We start from the raw sequence: 20,902 nt of genomic DNA, 5'->3' as shown, positions 1-20,902 counted from the left end.
CCTTGCATTGATAATCCACCTACAGCAGAACTACACAAAAAATGCTTCATCTGTCAAGACTCTCTACCTACTACAGGATTCTTTGTGAGAGAATCTCTTCACTAATCACAAGGAAAACTTTTTAAAAAGTTTTAATAAACAATTGTAGTTCTTTTATTTGCAATTTGCTATAATTGTGCCTTAGTTCAATCGTTCTCAACCTTCATGAGAGGGTGGCTTTTCAAGTTCCCCGTGCATATAGCGCAGTGCCATGAAGGCACATTTACGGGATGTGGAGATTTGGCCCCATACATTCTCAATATCGGTCATTTTGGAAGTGATGTGATCAGCACCACCCTCTGGCCACCTTTAACCCACAGGTTTGCACCCAAGTTCCCTTTGCTTTTGGGCTGGGTGAGCCCCAGAGCCACTTTATGCAGGAACAAGCCAGGAAAAATTCCGATCTTAGATTACCCACCCAAGGAATCGAACCTTGATCTCCCACGTGGCAGTCAGATGCCCTACTGACTACACCACCACGCCTCCTTTTTTTAAAAAAAAGTAAATGGCTGTATCTCAACACTTTTACTTGTACCATTCTAATTGTTTAAACTTTACACATTAATTAATATGCGCCAATTAAGTCCAAGCATGTTGAGAAAAATATATAAATAGGTTTAAATTAACCCCCTCCACGTTCAAACTCTGAAAATCATGCCTACACACGAATTCCAGCATTTCGCGTGCAACATTCACATGTAAAATATAAGGTTCTAGACATGCAAGCATATTCAAATTGAACCAATTTATGTGGAATTATGAAGTACTTGGTGAAGCCTGCTAACAAATTCAAAGAAACTTGAATATGACATGGCTAGAGTGCATGAAAATGGGTTACGTGCGTAGCATTTTAAAGATGGCGATTCTCTTGTAACAAAATTTAATAATAATGTCGGAAAACTAATAACTTCATTCAAATTGCATCCATTCAAAAGTGTGTGCCTTAAGAGATTAACTCACGTTATTATCTATATGGAGTAGGGCCAATTTTGTGGAATTTGTCTATAATAATAAAACAGATTTTACCCAAACAAGCAATACCTCTGGAAAAAAAACGGGGGTTCGCAAAGACATTTACAAAAACACGAAAGGTCCAAGTAAACCTAACAGACATTCATTTTAATATCTGGCTCACTCTTTCTTGAGTGTTGTACAGTCAATGTAAAACAATACATTAATGCTACTTACCAATATCAGCATTCAGGGTAAATGGCTTAATGAATACTAACAAGAACCTATTTCATATTTATCTAGTGATTTGGTGGCCTTAGACTCAAGGTGAAGCTCCTAAACCCTAAATTGCTCTCTTCTTTCTTCTCATGCCAATACAGCAAACTGGCTACAGTGTTGTCACAAATGCATATTCTGCCCATTTGTATATACACAATCAAATGAATAACTTTTACAGGTATGCATGATTCGTTTTTGACAAACACAAAATGTGAAAAAACAAACAAAAAAAAAAAAAAAAACACTAAAATGTTCATTTTTAATGTTTTTGAGAGGTGTGATGTGCATTTTTCCTACCGCATTTTGACACTAAATGATGTGAAAATGCACTCTTAAACACAAAATTTAGAGTTTATATACTGACGTGGTACTTTCCAAAGTCTGAATCATCCTGCGAGTTATGCAAATCATGAAAACTTCATTAATTATAGTGCAAATATTTCAGAAGCAAAAATGGTCTCCTTTGCACAGGAAAACATATTATTCTGATAATTACATAAATTAATTATCAGAGGGGTAATCTTTATTTTGTGTAATAAATGTAATTTTTAAAATCAGATTTAGGGTCATATTTACCATTTTAACACTGAAATGTCATTCTATATACCACTTTTAATCTTGAAATGTGTCCAGTTTTTGTACCAAAATCTTGATCTTTTATTCACCATAAATATATGGCTCTACAAATTTTGTATTACAATGGAATGTGCAATGCAAGTTGGTATTTGCCAGTACAGAATTTCAGGTGACAACCAAATTGACAAGTGTTTTATTTTTTAATCAGTTGCTCAATCTCAGGAAGTTTATTATGTTACACTTTGCAATCAATAAAGAGAGAACTGTGTACACAATATATTTGTTAAGGGGAGAGGGACAATTTCGCCTAGGTCAGCTGCTGATCACTGTTGCCAACTTCACTCTTTTTGAGCCAGATCTGGCTCTTTCGTGCACTTGTTTGGCTGTGAACTGTAGCACCTGCCCTCTGCCCCACTATGATGCCATCACTGGCTCCGGCCCATAAAGACCAACTTTTGCCATGAGTACATTTTGCACATGACGTGATATTCATATATAGGCTGAGTCACCCCCCCCCCCCTCTTACATCCCCAGGTATATTTATATATTGCACCGTGCATAAGGTGAAGATGACAATATTGTTACCTGGGAATTCTTTATCTTTGATTTCATATGAGCATCACTGGATTATTGAGATGGGTGATGCTGCCAAATCTAGGCGGTGAAAACTAAGAATAAATTGCCATCACTTTAAAGCTAACGGTAATAACACCTCTGACACCTAAAATTACCCTAGGAGGCACTTTATGCAGCCTTCGTTAATCTAGCACCTTGAAAGTCATCTTTAGCTCTATTAATGGTGAAATTTAGCTCTTTTATGCACCTCAGGTTTGGCAACATTGCCAGGATGGCCGTAGGAGGCAAGGAGAACTGCATTATGTTGATGGGACCATTATTTTATTCGTTCTCTCGGGAATATCAAACATCCAATGATGTAGAAAAGTACATGGACGGAAAAGGACACATTGAACCCAGTATGTCATACTAGAAGCAAAAGTTGAAACTCCCATGATTAGCCGTAACTTGAAGTTGATTTCCCATAAGGAATACATGGGATTCTGTAAATACTTATTAATCATATTTTTCAAACATCGTGTCTAGCTTACTAATCAACTTTAAAAACAGTTTCCACTTGCAACATGGAGAGAAATTCACACTCTCTTGCATACTAAACACTTTTTTAAATAGCAGTGCCCAATTCGACTATATTGAAATAAATGCACAACTGGTGCGTAATTGTCCCTCTTCGCCTAAGAGACTAGGATCTTTCATTTTTAGTTTTTAATAACTTTACGAATCCTCCACAAACTGTTCCATTACAAAATAGATTTATATGTAAATACATATTCTTATATTGCCGTTGCTAATTCTGGTGTGTAAGCTTGAAAAAATATACTTTCCATATTTTGTTCGAGACAGTTTCTGCAATGGTGTTGACAACACTTATTGTCATATGCACCACCAATGTATGACATTTACAGACATGGATCGCTTGGGCGGAGCTCAACGTGCTGTAGCTGTGAAGGTATTTTATAAAAGTTGTGACTGTTGTTGCTGCGAGACAAGAATATCAGGAGACATGATCCTTTTCCATCAGCCAATGCACTCAGAATGTTAGTAAAGAACTTTGAAGCTACAGGAGGTGCACTTAAGTAGAAATGGCTAGCAGTGTTGAACTATTTTAACCTATAGTTTTGAGTTTAACGGAGCTGTCAGTGTGTTGACTAAATGGTGGTCACCTGCAAGATGCAATTTTTAAAACCTGAACGTGACATTGTATATTTTGCAAATGGCAATGTGTAAGGATGTAGTTGATGCGTTTGTATTTTCTTTCAAATAACATGTAGTATTACTTTCGTTGCACTTTAAAAAAATCCCATTTCTATGACACACCCTGAATATTTGAGATGATATACTACCTTTTGCTACATATATGTTTCTAATTCTACCTCCTGAGAAGAAGGATAATGTTGATTTCAATCTGTCAAGACTATGAAGCCTGTTCACCAATTTTTCTCAATTTCCAATTTGAATCCATCATTTTTCACGTGATTCACTCCATGCTATTTTCAACTTTTCTATTCTTCTAAAATTCAGAGAAGTAAGTATTCCTGCTGTATCTTTACATGGCTGCCCCCCACACTGAACTCATATCTGCTTAAAAATGGCAACAAAGGATAATTTCATTCTCATTATAGTGCTACTTGGTAACAATCAAGAAAGAATGTGCCAGATAAAGGGAAAGTAAATCATATCTTACCATCTAATCCGTCCAAAGGGTCTTGCATGACTGGTCCTTGCTCTAATTCGCTATTTTCACCCGACGGAGGAAGGTCTGAACTTTCATCGTGCACCATTGGTCCACCAGGCTGGAAGAAATAAACACAATCAGTAAACACACTAAACCATAAAAGCTTTTCATACATATTAGCTGTATTTCTTTTAAATCTTTACTTCAGCTGCATCTACAGATTCTGTTGACATTTTTGGCAGATTCATGTGGCAAAATTTATGTGTGGAACAAGGATTTCTAAATAGGATAAGCCACTAATTGGCAATTGAATAATTCTGTAGCTTTTTCCATATGTAACTGGTTTATTAAAATTTATTCACTTCGGTATTGTAGTGATTATTGTGATTCCTTCTTATTAGTAGAATGAATATAAAGTTGATATTTCGCATACCATATTGACATTTGAAGATGACAGGTATATGAAAATTTAACATACTGGTAAGGTGCGGATTACTCACAATTAAATATAAACTTTAAGCTAAAAGATTAAAAAAAATCGGCAACTTACGTGTGTGAGTATGAGATATTTTTCGTACTACGTTTCGGAGGTTACACTACCTCCTTCTTCAGGTTGAAACGTTGTTATTCAGACACCTGACATGGTGCCTCGTCGTGAAAGTGAAGGTTAAGGATTTAGGTTAAAAAGTTGCTTGAAGGACACTTTCTAAAAAAGAGTATAAATTACACATCTAAAACCGCGCAATACTATAAAAACAAAGGGAACATCCAAGGCTAAAGTCCGCGAACTGCCGACCAATGCACAGGGTAGGCGAATGCACAGTGTCAGCCCGTACCTGGGGAAAAAGGAACTTCCCCTCCTCAAACCTTCCAAACTGGGGCTCGGGAGTCACCAATCCAAGGAGAAGTCGACCTCCACCTCGGCGGCTTTCCTAACCTCAGGAGTAACATGGAAGCCCATTTCGTCCCTAAACACTGCGGCTTTATCCCATTTTTTAAAGAAATTAACCCAGCCGTCTTCTAAATTCCCATCGTCCCTATTAAGCTTATTCCAATTTTCCGCGCATATATAAGCAGCTTCATATACGTTCCTGTCCAATTTATTGTTAACCTCCCTAATAATTTCCCTTTTAGCAATCTTATGTCGGTTAACCAATATATGTTCAGACAATCCGGTTTTGGGTATGCCTTCCTTTACGTCCTTATCATGCTCTCCCCACCTGACTTGCATACTTCTCCCCGTTTGTCCCACATATTCCTTTCCGCATTCACACACTATCCTGTACACCCCTTTCCGCTCCTCAGGGTTATTGCGTCTATCCCCCCTCCCTTTCTTATATGATGTAAAGTGCTTTTCAATACTCCGGGGCGCTCTTACCCCACATTTTATTCCGTAACTCCTCACGGACTTTTCAATTTTCTCTGAGACCCCCTTAAAATACGGGATCCCCACGAAACATGTGCCTTTTTCACCGTTTTCTATCCCAGTTTTTTTTACCCTCTATGTCATATTGCGATGTTTCTTGCCTAACGATCCTTTTGGCTCTCCTAGCTACTTTTTCCAGGTCGCGGATAGTGTACCCATTCTTTACCCCCACTCTCCTTATCCATTCCCCTTCTTTCCGTTTCTCTTTCCGTTTCTTTTTTAGAAGACGGCTGGGTTAATTTCTTTAAAAAATGGGATAAAGCCGCAGTGTTTAGGGACGAAATGGGCTTCCATGTTACTCCTGAGGTTAGGAAAGCCGCCGAGGTGGAGGTCGACTTCTCCTTGGATTGGTGACTCCCGAGCCCCAGTTTGGAAGGTTTGAGGAGGGGAAGTTCCTTTTTCCCCAGGTACGGGCTGACACTGTGCATTCGCCTACCCTGTGCATTGGTCGGCAGTTCGCGGACTTTAGCCTTGGATGTTCCCTTTGTTTTTATAGTATTGCGCGGTTTTAGATGTGTAATTTATACTCTTTTTTAGAAAGTGTCCTTCAAGCAACTTTTTAACCTAAATCCTTAACCTTCACTTTCACGACGAGGCACCATGTCAGGTGTCTGAATAACAACGTTTCAACCTGAAGAAGGAGGTAGTGTAACCTCCGAAACGTAGTACGAAAAATATCTCATACTCACACACGTAAGTTGCCGATTTTTTTAATCTTTTAGCTTAAAGTTTATATGAAAATTGTAATGAAATAAAAAAAGGGACATCTCTGGAATTTCAATGCAGAGCTAATTAAAACTATATTCTACTCTCTAGCATACTTAAACCCGAAGGTTTAGGGATGCAGCAACACAAGCCTTCCATTTGTCCCTATCCGGGGGCAAGATTAATCCAATCTTTCTCATCCTTATCAATTTCTTTTAGGTCCATCTTAACGTTATCCCTCCATCCTCGTATTAGCCTTCCTACTGATCTCTTACAATCAGGTTTCCCAACAAGAATCCTGTAATCTATTCTTTTCTCTGCCATTCGTGTCACATGGCCTGCCCATCTAAGTCTTCTTGATTAAATTATTCTAATAATATTAATTAAAAAGTTGAAATAATTGATTGTGTTGCTGGAGGAAGTAACGCTAAGATGATGTTTTGATTTGTTTATTTGGAGATTATTTCAACCATACCCAGGCTGGGATATATAATGACTAGAGCCCGGAAGTCTGGCAAAATGCCTCTTTTTATCTACTGCATATATTGATAAAATTTTTCCGGATATACGTTTCTTATGTTGTTTCGAATTTTTTGGAAGCCTTTTCATTTTCCCTATTTGGGACCCCACTGCCTATTTTTAATTAGAATGCCTTTTTTTGCCTTTTTCAATGAAATTTGACATTTTTTTAAAAAAAAATGTGTATATAAATTATTTTTCTCGCAAAAAACGTTGTTGGCATTTATTTTTCTTCCGTTTATTATGTGAATAATTCTCGCCTTATTTAAGTAATATTGAACTCACGCATGTTTCAACATTGCTGAAAGAGAAAAGTGTGAGAAAAAAGTATTTCATGCTGAGTTAGGATATTGCCTTTCGGTTAACATTTCTTGTGCATGATTGACTGCTGAAGTGGACAGGTTGATTTCAAACACAAAGAAGATATTTCTGAAATCTCCCTCTCGAACCCGAAAATTTCAGGAAGTTGCGATTGAGCTTAGTTTACCTCAGCAACCAGTCTTGACAAGATGGGGAACCTGGATATCAGCAGCTATATATTATGCTAACAAACTTGAAAAAATCAGTGAGATGATCAATGCTCTTCCAGAAAATGAAGCGCTTCAATTCGTGCAGTGAAAAAACTCCTGCGCTATTCAAGTTTACTTTTGCACATTTTGGTGCATTGCCAGAGACAATTACAATTATAGCATCGATGAAAATCTTCGAGGAATCTATGCAGCAGATGATGGAAGTGCCAGGAGAAAGGGGTCAGCTGTTGCGGAAAAGTGCTAACGGGTAGTGAGTGCAAATGAGGACTTGAAACAATTTAAAACAATTTGTGATATTCTAAAAGGTGAAAATGCTGTTACCAAAATGAGTCCAGCTACATTAGCTTGTTATATGTATGCTCCAATAACTTCTGTCGAAGTAGAAAGATCATTTTCTATTATGAAAAACATTCTCTCTGACAGACGACTATCAATGAATGTTGAGAACTTAAAAAGCACCTTGTAGTTATGTGCAATCAAGACGGAGAAAATCGAAATGCTCTTCCCAATTTAGATTTTAACATTTTGCCAGAAATTAGAGATAAAAGTAAGCGACTTCCAAATGTGCCTTTTTTCGGTTTATTTTGCCTTTTTTAAATTTTTAGTGCCTATTTTCCACATTATAAATGCCTTTTTGCCTGCCTATTTTAACGAAAATAAATGCCTGAACTTCCGGGCTCTAATAATGACGTATGTGGAGGCCGGGAGCTGCAGTCCTCAAGTTCACCCTAAATTCTGATCTATTCTTGATCATACCCTCCATAATTTTGAGCCTCCTAAGCCTACTAGCTGCTTTTAATCATGGAAGTATTCTTTTGATCACAGTTTTTGTTTCAATAGCTCTAGTAATTACTTTCACCTTCTAATGACAAAATTCACTTTTTATTGGTTGATAATATGTGAACATTTCTAGCATAGATAATATTCACAAGTAAAATATACATGTTATGAATACCAGAATACACTTATATATTGAATCATTCATATATCCCGAAGTATATGTAGTTATTGAATTTGATTGGGTGGGCACAGGAATTTAAGCACCCATCCATGTCGCAGTCCCTGATCGCATGTCTAAAACATTATATTTCATGTCTAAAATGTCACATGTAATGCTGGAATATCCCCTTTAATAAAATTTTCTTCCCTTTAAATTTGTTGTGTTTCAACAATCAACATTTCACAACAAGGAGTCAGTCTACTTTTAGCAGAAGTACAAAGGGAGAAGGTTTATTCTTGTGCTCTATACAGTAAAGAGGTGGTCAGAGAGTCAGCTTTGAAGTGTACACTAAATGGACATTAAAAATGGAGAAAGTGTCACTCATATGATGCAAAGTCAATTTGGGTGTTGAGAAATTTGGAAACTGTGAAGTTGGTCAACTTCTTCATTACATCAAATACTTCTAGTGCTGGTGAACGTGCTGGTAGTGACATTGAAGAAGGGACTGATTAAAAAAATGCAGCTGTTATTTGGTTTGGTTTCATTTGAGTCTTAAGTCTACTTTATGCACATGCTGTTATTGTTGAAATGGTAAATGTAAATGCTAATAGTAGATATGTTAACTGTAAATGCAACAATGTAATACTAAGGTATTGTTCTAATCAAGTACCAGTATTACGTACATCTGTGCACCTTAAATTTGAAGTATTTTTTTTTCCTCAAGCTGAAGCAAATAATTAAGATGGCCTTACATTCAATAGCATCTTTAATTCAAAGAAATATGGTCAATAGCATCTATAATTCAAAGAAATATGGTCAAGGGCATCTTTAATTCAAAGAAATACAGTATGTGAAATTCCGGTCTAACTTGAGGTCCGAGGCCAGCCAAGCAACTTTTTATTCAGTGATACGTGGTTAACACATCAAGTCTCATTGCTGCAGTTTTTCTGGCTTTTGAGATCAAAGTTTGCATCTATGACCTTCAAGTAGCTCCGTGATTTTCCTCACTAGGCTGAGTCAACACAGAAATTTGCAGTTCCCACCGGATTTTGAACTCAAAAATGCTCTCGAGGAGAGCACTAACAAACTGGCCATCCAGGAGCCTTCCAGTCTAACAGAAGCAAAAGGACAAAACACAACGCACAAGTCTGAACAGGGTGGTTATTCTGAGAGGAATACATGTTTCCAAGTTGAAATATACAAAAATTAAAGGTTAAAAATAATTTTATAACATAATTAATGATTGACTTTGATTTGGTTTATTTTACTCTGCTCTTCTGCCACATTTTGCTAATTGTGAAGATGAGGATGAGTGATGATGTGATGAAGGGATGCTCACTAAGAACAGCCATACCCAGGCCAGGATTCAAATCCAGACCTCTGGTGTTGTAGCTCTGTGTGATAACCACAACGGAGGCTGGTTATAACGTAATTAATTGGTATTAATATTTTACATGACACATTTGTGTGCATCTTTGATAGTTTGTGGACATGAAATATTTCACTACTATTTCAATTGTTATACAGAAGGTTGTTCGCTTTATATCAGACCATGTTTGACGGGTACTCACCTTAAGAGATACCACGCTGCCACCACCGATCATGTTCTATTGGACCCCCAGCATTGTGGACTATCGCCCGGCATCGCAGTTTCCATTGCAGCAAGCTCCGGGGCAGGACAGGCATGGGAATTCTGTCCCACTCCTCCCTGCAAGCTTTCCATAGACCATCCAGGGTGTGGGGGCGGCGATGTTGAAAACGTAGTTTCAACAGTCCAAATGCGCAATAATCCATTGGACTGGCATCTGGGCATTTCACAGGAATGTCTTCAAATGGAATGACACAAATTCCTAATTCCTCTGCCATTTCCTTATTTAAACGTAGTGATGTTCTGGTGGTATGACTCGAAGCCTTGTCCATATGGATCAACAATTTTGGGATGTCTCTCCGATAGATAGGTGTCAGAATGGAGACTTGGAAGTATCTGGCATTCACCTTCACGTTTTTGTCCACCTTGCATATCATCAACTTACCCTCATATCCGAATCCCGTGACAACCATAAAGCCATGAGGGAAACTTTCCCTGCACCCCTTAGCACTACAGGTGACACTTTGCTTGCAGCCCTTCTCCTGGTGGTTTTCATGGGTGAATGTTTCGCAAGGAGAGCCTGTTGTGTGTAACGGGCCACAATAGCTTTTGCACGGGCCACAATAGCTTTCGCAGTAGTCACCCCAAGTGTTAACCCATTCTCCCGATGCTGTTTCACAATGTGTATGTATGAAAACTTAGCATGGAAAAGGGCCATTACGTAACCCTCCCAATACCAGTTGATTTTCGGCGCCATTTGATAACATTCACTACCAACACTCACGCACCTACAAGGTCAGACACAACACTGCTCCCGCCAGCAGACCCATAGTTCCAGCATGATACGCCAGGTGGCAGCACCGAATCGACAATGGTCTGATATAAAGCGAACAACCTCTGTATGTATACATTTATTCATAATGAAGTGATTATGTAATGTTTCTTTTACAAAAAGGTTAAAGTACTTTCATTAGTTTTCAGATTTCAACAACAGATGAATAATGCCAAGCACTATGGTAACAAACCCAGTTAAATTTTGGTCATGAAGCTTACAAGATCAGAAAATTTACACTTGGTGCCATAACGTAACTTGCTACATATTGTAAAGTCGCTGCTTTGCAAGCGATGTTGACAAAAATAAGGATTCCTGAGTGTTGTTCCCCCCTCCCTCAAAAAAGTGTGTTCCTTCATTGAATTTGTCTTCATCAACTTATTCTAATCATTAATCTTCATCATTGCGATTAGTCTTGGAAGAGGCGTTGCACCAAATCCCAAACAAGCAAATAAGAGTGGAAGAGCCATGTGGCATGGTGTTAAAAAGGGAAGCCAGAATTTTACATTGCCACTTATGGAACATAAAATCAATCCCATTTTGTGACTTGCATCCACAAATTTTGAACATTTAGATGATAGCACAAAAAACGACTGGGGCAGAGGCGATACCAATGCTGATGTATTGGTCAAAAAGTATGAAATCAAATTGTCACAGATACCAATCGATGCTTTTCCAGGATGAGGGAATGTCCTGGTTTTGCAAAAATGTCATGCGTCACTTTTGCAGAATATCCAGGAAATTATGCAAAATGCATAATTTTCTTTATTTTGGAAATGGCACTGTGGGGAGAAAAGGAATTTATGAAATAATTATGTAAAATTATGAATATTTTAAGCAAAACTAGTAGATTGATGTGGTAATGTTACAATTATACAGTGTGGTGCAAAAGTAGGTTTACAGTTGACATATACCAAGTAGGCAAAGAATCAACCTACTTTTGCACCATCCTGTATTTTAAAACTTTAAGATATTTTGAATTGGCATCAGTATTTATGGGACTGTTAAGAGTTTTGGGATTGAGCAAAATTGGTATTGGTTAAGTCCTAAAATAACATCAAACAAAAAATGCATTCTATTGGTTATTGCTCGCATAAATATTGTAAGCATTCTGATGGTAACATTTACTTTTATTTGCAAGTTCTGGTGATACAGGACAGAATGAAAAGTTACTAAAATTAGCAAAGACAAACTAATCACATAATTGACCAGCAGTCATTAGAGGTTAAATGAACAAAATCGCAGTTAGCAATGCCACATCTATTAACAATATAACAAAACAAGTACAAGTAAATATGCATATTTAACTTAACTTTCTTACAATCAAAGAGATCAAGCAAACAACGTATCACAGCATACTATGCCACAAAATCACATATCACAGGAAACCCTGCAAAACTTTATATGCTTTTACTATCTAAAAATAGTTCATATATATATATATATATATATATATATATATATATATATATATATATATATATATATATATCCTTTTTTGCTCTCCCTATTTCTCAGATTCTTATATTCTAATTTTATAAATATACAATAAAATATTCTTGGGAAAAAAAACTATTTATATAACATACCAAACTAGATTTTCACAATGTTATATCTGCAAAATACTTACATGCATGTTTAAAATATATCTTTCAATTACAACAGAGCCACAATCAATTATTTGTACCACATAAATACAAGAGGAATTAAAAATAACTTCAACACTTTCACACAACCATTAGCAATTCACTTTGAAGCACTGAATCATCACAGCTACTATCACTGGCATTTTTCTGAAATCCAATCCAGTCTCTTCGTGCCACTTGATGTACATGTCCAAGTGAGTCACAAGAAACGAGCAGTAATATTACCTTTTTATTTTAGAAAAACAGTGGAACCTTGATTTCAGGTTTTCAAAAATTCGATTTTCATTGTCCCAGTAGCGCAAAATGATATATTTTTTCTGGACCTTACATTTCCCCAAATTTTAAGTTTCTTTCACCTAAGACCCGTGGAAAACCTTAAAAATTAAGGTTCCACTGTGTATACCACACACAATACTTTCTTGTGTTTTATAATAGACAATTCTACAGCAAATTTAACAACAAAAAAGTAACAACCTGGTGAGAATGGTATGAGGGATAATCTAAAAAAAAAAAAAAGAATACAAAGCCTGTAAATTCTAGTAGGTATTTATTAGACAAATACAAATGGACTCACGTGAAAGGATACTTCATAAACTACTTCTCAACATGTAGCTACCAGGTTCAAGCATTTATTCCAATGCTTCAATTATGGCTACTGTATCCATAAAATACAATTTCCGCCAGTGTTATCGAACAAACTGAACTCATCATAAGATTATGATTTTCATAGTGTTTTCACATAAAATGTAAAATTCATGAGATACGCTAAAAAAATGTAAATTGGCTGCACACGAGCAACTTTGGGCAACAATTGACATGTTTTGGTGCTATCGCAATCGCAAAAAATATAGATTATATTGCATAATGCGTAAACCAGCAAGAGCCAATCAAGGACAGAACATTTTCGAATTCAGTACCCCCAAAATATGTAAATGAGGGATACTTTTATTTCTGTAATATTGCATAACTTGGCAAAATTTTGTGAGTAAGCCCATGCCTTCATATATCAATACGCAAGGTAAAAAAAATCATTTGCTTAAATATATACCATATTTACTCATGTATAATGCGCACTTTTTTTGAAAATGTTTGCCCCCAAAAATTGTGGTGTGTATTATGCACGGAATATTTCAGAGAGCCAACATGAAACCTTGTATGCTTTCGCCATGTCACTGCATATAACATATATACATAAATATGCAAATACAAATTAACAGGTTTTTTTTAGTAATAATAATTTTTAGAAAAAACATGTGAAAAAGTGTAATGGTCATTTCCCATATTTCACTTTCTATGTATAGCAGCATTTTGAGACATCAAGAAAAGCATTCTGGCAGGATTCGAGCATTCACTTCCCCACAAACAGGATGCATAACATCTGTATTTGCCACATGAGAAATAATAGAAAATATCATTCGGAGTGCTACAAATCCATAAGGAAATTATATAGCTGTTGCTCCGCTTCAACTTTCTTTGCTTCCGTCATTCTCTTGTACTTGCCACACCATGTCAAATTTCCAAGCAGCAGCCCTGTTGTCATTTTCCTGCCTCCACTGCAGAACTTGCAAATTTGGAAACGGCAGTTAACTCGCCCTCTTTCACAATTTCATCTTGCTTTCTTCTACTACAGAATAAGCAAAGTGCTTCCAGAAGTGAAAGATTTTGGATGGAAATTGAAGAAAGAGGAGGGGGGGAGGAGGCATGGATTGGTGACTCATTGTATACACAAGATGATATTATCATCTTGGTCCACATAGCAATACATGACTCATTGAGTAGGTATCATGTCAGTCACTCTTGATCAGCATATCAACAGCTTTACGACGTACAACTAAGAAAGTCAATCCTTGAACCTGAATTGTACTGCGCATACGATAATTTTTTGTTGCTTTTCCCCATCAAAAACCAGAGTGTGAATTATACACGCACACACATTACACATGTGTAAATACGGTACTCTTTAAGAAGCTTGCAGAACTACTCCTTGGAAGTGCAATGCATGTTATAGCAACAGGATTCCATGGGTTGCATGTTATTATCGGATCAACATTTCTAGGAGTCTGTTTAACTCAACATATTTTATGCCACTTTAAAATAGAAACGAAATAAAAACATTGACCATGTAACTTTAGTGTGGTGTTTTCATTTGTTTTTGCATTAAAAAAGAAAACAACGAGTAGGAGAAATTGTGCTTTCAGGAAGCATGTAGCACATAGCTTACTTCCGCAATATACAAGTTCCTTTAAGGTTACATAAAAAACACACACTATGGCCACAGCTTAATACAGTTGGACGGAGACCAAATCTGACTCAGGTACTTCCTATATAACTCTCACTTTTCTTATCACAAGCAACTGTTGGTTTAAGGGTGTACAGCACTTCTCCATCATTTCCACTTAACAAAAATTCAACAAAATTTTGGGAATATGTGTTAGTTTCTTACTTTTTCAAAATATATATACACAGATAAGCATCTTTTAAAAACAATATTACAGTAAAACCTCGTTAATCAGGTAAAAGCCCCCCAAAGGCAGAATGCAAGGTTTTAAATGTGGCTAGAAGTCAACAAGAGAACTTCCCAAAGAAAAGGCAGTCAACCACTGATGAAATTCTGTTTCCCGCAGACTTTGTACTGTACTGTATAGTGAATTTAGGTCTATGCCCTTCAAATACACCATAATAAATGTGTTTTGTTGCTATAAATGGAGTTTTAATGCACTTTCTACTGTTCTTTTAGCTTATTTCAGTTAACCCTGACTTTCGTTAAACCGGTCAACTTATCCGGATTAATGAGATTTTACTGAATTACAATTTGATTTGATATATTTATTTTTATTCGTATAAATGGAATTCACATTTATTATGTAACATAAGATTTACAATTCTACATTCAGTTTCTCTCACTTAACCAAAATAATGAGGCGGTGTAAAGTACTACACATTAATTTCAACAATTTCAAACATTTCTCACTTGTGAAGAACATTTAACCATATCTTGCAACATGTGGGTATAATGAAAATATCCAGAGATCACTAGAATAAAACAGTAAAACAACATGGTAACGTATGGATCAATTACAATAATTAATATCCTTGAAGAATAGATTTGACTATGACAAACTTAGGTACAGGGCATTCATAAATATGGTATATCATTGTAAACAGATATGGTGTCACTGTTGGTGGTCGTATGCCCACGAAATTATTGCCAGAAACAATAAATCAAATATTTTCGTGCTTCTCTCACACATCAACATCAACGTGTGCTCCTTATTGCAGTAACCAATCAATGTGATATTTCTACTCGTACCATGCATGCACCTGCATATCCACCGAAATGCACTCAAAGGCAGTGATGATGCATGGTCACATTGTCAAAGTTAACATCTCTTGACCTAGGCAGCTTGGAAATTAAAAAAAAAAATTGCAAGTATGTGTCACTGTTGGTACAGAGTCCATGCTGGTGGACATGTTGGAGCATGCGCAGTCCTTGACATTGTCAAGGGAGGAGGGGAAACACATTCATGATTTCAATTTAAGAAAAACCAGAGTGTTTATATTATATTCATAGTCTATAACAGAAGTAAAGTTCTTACTTGTATTTCACCATAACAGCCAAATAACAATATCGGATTGCTTGGAAAATTAATGCAAGCAATAGAAGGTTTTATGGGAGGCCACAGAATATTAACTTCAAATAAGGTGTGCAGAAGTTAATGACACAACAGAGTAACTTTACATTTTAGTATGTTAATGGAATGAAATGAAGTTTCTCAAAAATATAATAATACCTAGGTACAGCATTACCACAATACTTTTAACATCATTAGTTTGTAATAATAATTACTATTTGATTAATATTGTTAATACTATTCACGTTTCATATCAATGACCTGACTGCCCCAACAAAAATTGCCGTGCGTGCATTTATGTCTGATATGTGTCATTGATTCACTCATTCTTGAAGTACCAATACTATGTGCATATGACCACAAACAGTGATACCATGATTGTTTATAATTACAAAGGGTATTTGTGAACACCCTGTAGACAGCAAATATTAAGACTTCAGAATGAAGTCCCCAACATGCATGCAGATAACAGCCAAATATCACAATAACAGTGCTATTTAACTACTATAATCAACAAACACTGCCCTTGTAAGCACCTCATCAGCACAGCCATCGGTACAAAACTTTACTTATACTTTAAAACATCCAATATTTAAAAGGAATTTCCTTTCTGGTTTGAGCTAGGGAACTGCTGACCATCCACACATATTTCCTCTTCCTTCTCCATGCACAACCTGTGAGCCTTGCACTTGCTATGATGGACAATTATCTCAAGTCGGAAATTCTGGCTCCCGACGGCGAAGGAAGTGCGAATGTCGGGAACGAAACCGCTCCACTTCCTGCAAAACTTGCAAAACATGAGGTCTTCAGCTTCGTCATACTGCAACCACGAGAAGGATTCTAACCAGTTTCGCCTGAATTTTTGAAACCGCCTCGACGAGCTGCTCTTTCCCGGCTTTACCCTGTACTGGGGGACGTGTGCATGCATGCCTGCATACGGGGAGCAGGAACGAGCATTTTCCATGCTATGCTCCTGTGGTCCTTCCCCTTCAACGGCCTGAAGGTAGGGCAAGATCCTCTCCCTTGCCAGGATGTCTAGTTTGGGTAACTCTACCTTTTCTTCTGGCATCAACGGAGAGTTCCTTTCCATCAGGTTTCCTGGCTTGTACTCCTCCATGCTTCCGTCTGCAGTGCCATCCTTCCACTGTGACGTACTTGCACATTCCGATCCAAAATAAGTACCTGATCCAGCACTTTTCTACAAAGAAGGAGAAAGTCTAGTCACACTACAACCCCCAAAAGCCTCTTCACTACACTAAATCGATACACAGCTTTCTGGTTTATTCGGATATTTAAAACTTAATTTTACATGCACATGTCATATGCATGACATTTTATAAATATGGAAACTAGCAATTAATAAAAGAATAGTTGTGCTGATGAGAAACCAAATGAGAATAGATTAATACGAGGCAAAGTCAAATAGTTAATTGCAGTGGCATGAAACAAGCAACATACAGACACATTTTATACTAATTTTGCATTATTTATTTGCAACTACAATGGAACAGCTAATTTTTTACATGATTACCAAGTTTATTTGGGTGTTTATATCATGGCCCGTTGCAAGTACTGCTTGCTTTAAAATTTACCTTCTACTATGAGAACCATTATTGGACTTCTTGGATTAATATTGGCAAGACACTCTTCCATGGGACCAAAAAGATGAAAGTTCTGGACCATAGGGAGGGTGCTTCAACACACAATGACTTGAATTTTTTCACCTGGTCTTCATGGCAGCTGCCGAATGAGGCGTGCCCATTGTCAGTTTTCTGATTGACTAGTTGAAAAGTGATTAGTCACCATATATTTCATGCATTTGGCGATGAATCTGAGTGGGGTTACACTTTTTGATTGCATTAATCAAGTTCCTGTGAGAATTCCAATGGACACAACTTGCAACTAATAATGAAAAAAGTGTTCCACACTGAATACATTACAGTAACCATGAAATGTAAGAATAATTAGTGTTGCCAAATATTTACTTTAGACAAAAAGTTCTGGGTGAATGCAATTAACTTTTTGACTCTTCGTAATTAGATATACCAGATTAATCCAATAGAATTTCATAACCAAACACTCGTACAGAATCTATCATATAATATCTATTTGCAATTAAATGACAACAATTGTATGACAACTACCAGGGAGGGACATAATTGTAGGATTCCTGCCACAGCAGATACAGGGAGGGAGGGGAGAGGTGGATACTGAAGTGGCAGAAACCTGAAAGTCATTCTCACTAGAGTATCAGAAAGATAGAATGGTGGCCTGGCCTTACCTTACAATTATGTATTTGGTAGAAAACAGACAAGATATAACAATCAGTTATCACACAACATTTTATATACCATAACATGTACTGAACATACTTATAGGGTGAATATTTTCATTTATTTCTGTATGTTTTCAAGTGAGTAGGACACTGCATATATCCAGGTAGAATACTGCAACTACTTTAGTGTGAGAACTATTAGTCATAGACCAAAAATTTATAACTATCATCTTCTACAGACTCAAAACATGTTAATTACTTTCCGAACTGAAAAATTCTTAAAATTCAATAACAGGGGTAGATAGCATTTGAGAATAAAATGAGATATTCACACACACATATTCTTGGATGTTCACATCTGAAAATTACACTTAATCACAGCACAATAAATATGAAAAAAATTAATTTCTTAAAAATTACAATCATGAAAAAGTACATAAAACTATTTCTCAGTATTACAAACACACACACACACACTCCACATTACCAGCATCAAGATTTATACAATCATAACGCAAGGCCAGAGGATGGACATCCCTGCAGTACACCTTTTTATCCAACATATGATCATTGCTTTTTAAATAATATGCAATTCCCTACATGCTATTTACAAACATTCTTGCATTTTGTACACAATTATGATAGCTTTGTAATGTCATGCAAGTGCCCTATTCAATGCACTATTCAAAAGAACGACGTGTGTCATAAAAAATACACTATTACTTCACAATTAAGGGACTTGAATTAGGGACTATTTGAGGGTTCATTACCATGCAACAGGTGCCGCTTGCTGCACTGGTCTGAAATCTCCCTTGTATCTATGACAAGAGGTGAAACTCTTTGTACAGGGTTCACACTCATTTGTGCAAAACAAAATCACTGACATTTCCTTGCTTTCCAGGCAATTTTCAATATAAATTTCCAGAGCACCCTGTTGTGCTTTAACACGCTAATAACCAAGTGTTAAATTGCTATTGCTAATAGCAGAATTAATTTATTCAACATTATTAAAAAATAAATGAACAAAAATAATAACAAATATATTTTATGCATCATGAAGCTGGTTTAAGAAAAATAGGGAATCTATTTCCATTCCCAAATCAAGGCAAGTATTCAAAAAAATAGGTTTTTGGACATATACTCTTAGACTCTTCCAGGTCAGTACGAACCCTGTTATACGGATATCAATGCTAGAAAAATCTAAGGTGATAGGCCAGACTAAGAATAATATGGAGGTTGAGCATTGGTCTGACTGGAAAACTAGAGTAGTTCCAAAATTCCATAATATGTAACAGGATGAACATTTTCGTAATAACAAGAGCAAATTGTTATTTAGAAACCCATGTGGATAGATTTGATTTTTGTTACAAACCTCTAGTCACAACTGACACTGGAAGTGAAATACAAGGGTTGGATAAAAAGTAATGGCAACACTGCTGTCCCGTGAAAGGGGCGAGTCACAGCGCCACAACCGTTTCGTGGTTGATAAAGGAATGTCAGACGAGGAAGTATAGTGAGTGGGGTGCGATTGTATGTTATTCAGTCAAAAACAGCAGTGCTCTGAAGCAGAGGACGAGAGTGCAAGCGCCCTAACAATATGTTTAGGCAAGAAGAACAACGTCTCTTAGGCAGACGGTCAACGCAGCCTACTACTGCACCTTCTTGCAACACCACCTTCGTCTCGCATTAAGAAGGAAGCGACGGCACGTTCTGGCACGGTGTCCCATCATCCTGCTTGACAATGCAAAGTGTCACACTGCGAACACTGTGACGGCGCTCCTGCATAACTGGTAGTGGGAGGTACTGGAACATCCGCCGTATTCACCGGTATGAGACGGTGTGATTACGACCTTTTTGCCAAAATGAAGGAACCACTGGGCGGGAAGCACTACGACACGTGCGAAGCCATCATACGTGCTATAGGGCGGTCACTGCGGGACATGGACAGAAATGGACGTGCTGACGGTGTACGATGCCTTCCATACGTGTAGCAGAAGGTCGTAGAGATGGGGGGGCGATTACATTGAAGGAATGTAACACGTGCTCCTCTGCCAATACAGTCAAGTAGCAATTATGCCAGTGTTGCCATTACTTTTTATCCAACCCTTGTAGGTTAACCACAATTGGGTAAAAAAGCCAAAATTTTAAGCCCCCACCCTTTTTTGGCAACTCTAATAAACACTAAGGGCTATGAACCACTCTACTAATTCTTCGGTTATTTTAGGTCATGTAGAAATAAATATGCCATTGGTTACAAACCTAGGATATCCGGCCTCATTGCACATCATGTTGCTAAGCATTTTGCAACGAGGCTGGTGAACCACTCCGCACATTGATGTGCAAACTGGAACACAACATCCAAAAATATTGGCACAACACCAAATTACATACGTCTGTTTCGTCCCCAGCAATTTTTTTGTGTATATAAGGTACCCAATCAAGTTCTGTCGGATGATAACTTTGAAATAGATTAAGTTGCATTTTCAACATCTTGTCAGTTTTTACTACAACTTTTTTCCAGTGTATGCCCATGTAATAATAATCTTAAATGTACAATGCCAGTTATACATTTCTGTGCAATAACTTGAGACAGATATTTATGGTGAACAGATGATCAAGATTTCAGTACAAAAACTGTTCACATTTCAGGAGTAAAAGCAGAACAGTGGAACCCAGATTTTACATTTTCCCACATTATACATTCAATCTTGAT

General features: G+C 37.0%; 1 protein-coding gene across 17 annotated transcripts in view; it reads right to left on the bottom strand.

The window, feature by feature from the left end:
- The window catches only part of LOC145997443 (uncharacterized), a 151,835-nt gene that overhangs the window by 100,803 nt on the left and 30,130 nt on the right, over positions 1–20,902 (bottom strand). For 15 of the 17 annotated variants that reach the window (XR_014442897.1, XM_083134492.1, XM_083134491.1 and 12 more), the window contains exon 4: positions 4,106–4,214. Coding sequence is in view for 16 of the 17 variants with exons in the window: in XM_083134492.1 (XP_082990618.1) it covers positions 4,106–4,214 (109 nt within the window). In the remaining variant the exon portion in view is untranslated. Of the gene's footprint in view, positions 1–4,105; positions 4,215–16,150; positions 17,113–20,902 lie in introns of those variants that run through there. The other 2 variants (XM_083134486.1, XM_083134485.1) reach the window with 2 other exon arrangements.

Source organism: Lepisma saccharinum, chromosome 13 (assembly GCF_977018435.1).
Source record: "Lepisma saccharinum chromosome 13, izLepSacc3.1, whole genome shotgun sequence".
In the NCBI taxonomy this organism is placed as follows: domain Eukaryota; kingdom Metazoa; phylum Arthropoda; class Insecta; order Zygentoma; family Lepismatidae; genus Lepisma; species Lepisma saccharinum.
This window is presented reverse-complemented; position numbering and strand designations above follow the sequence as displayed.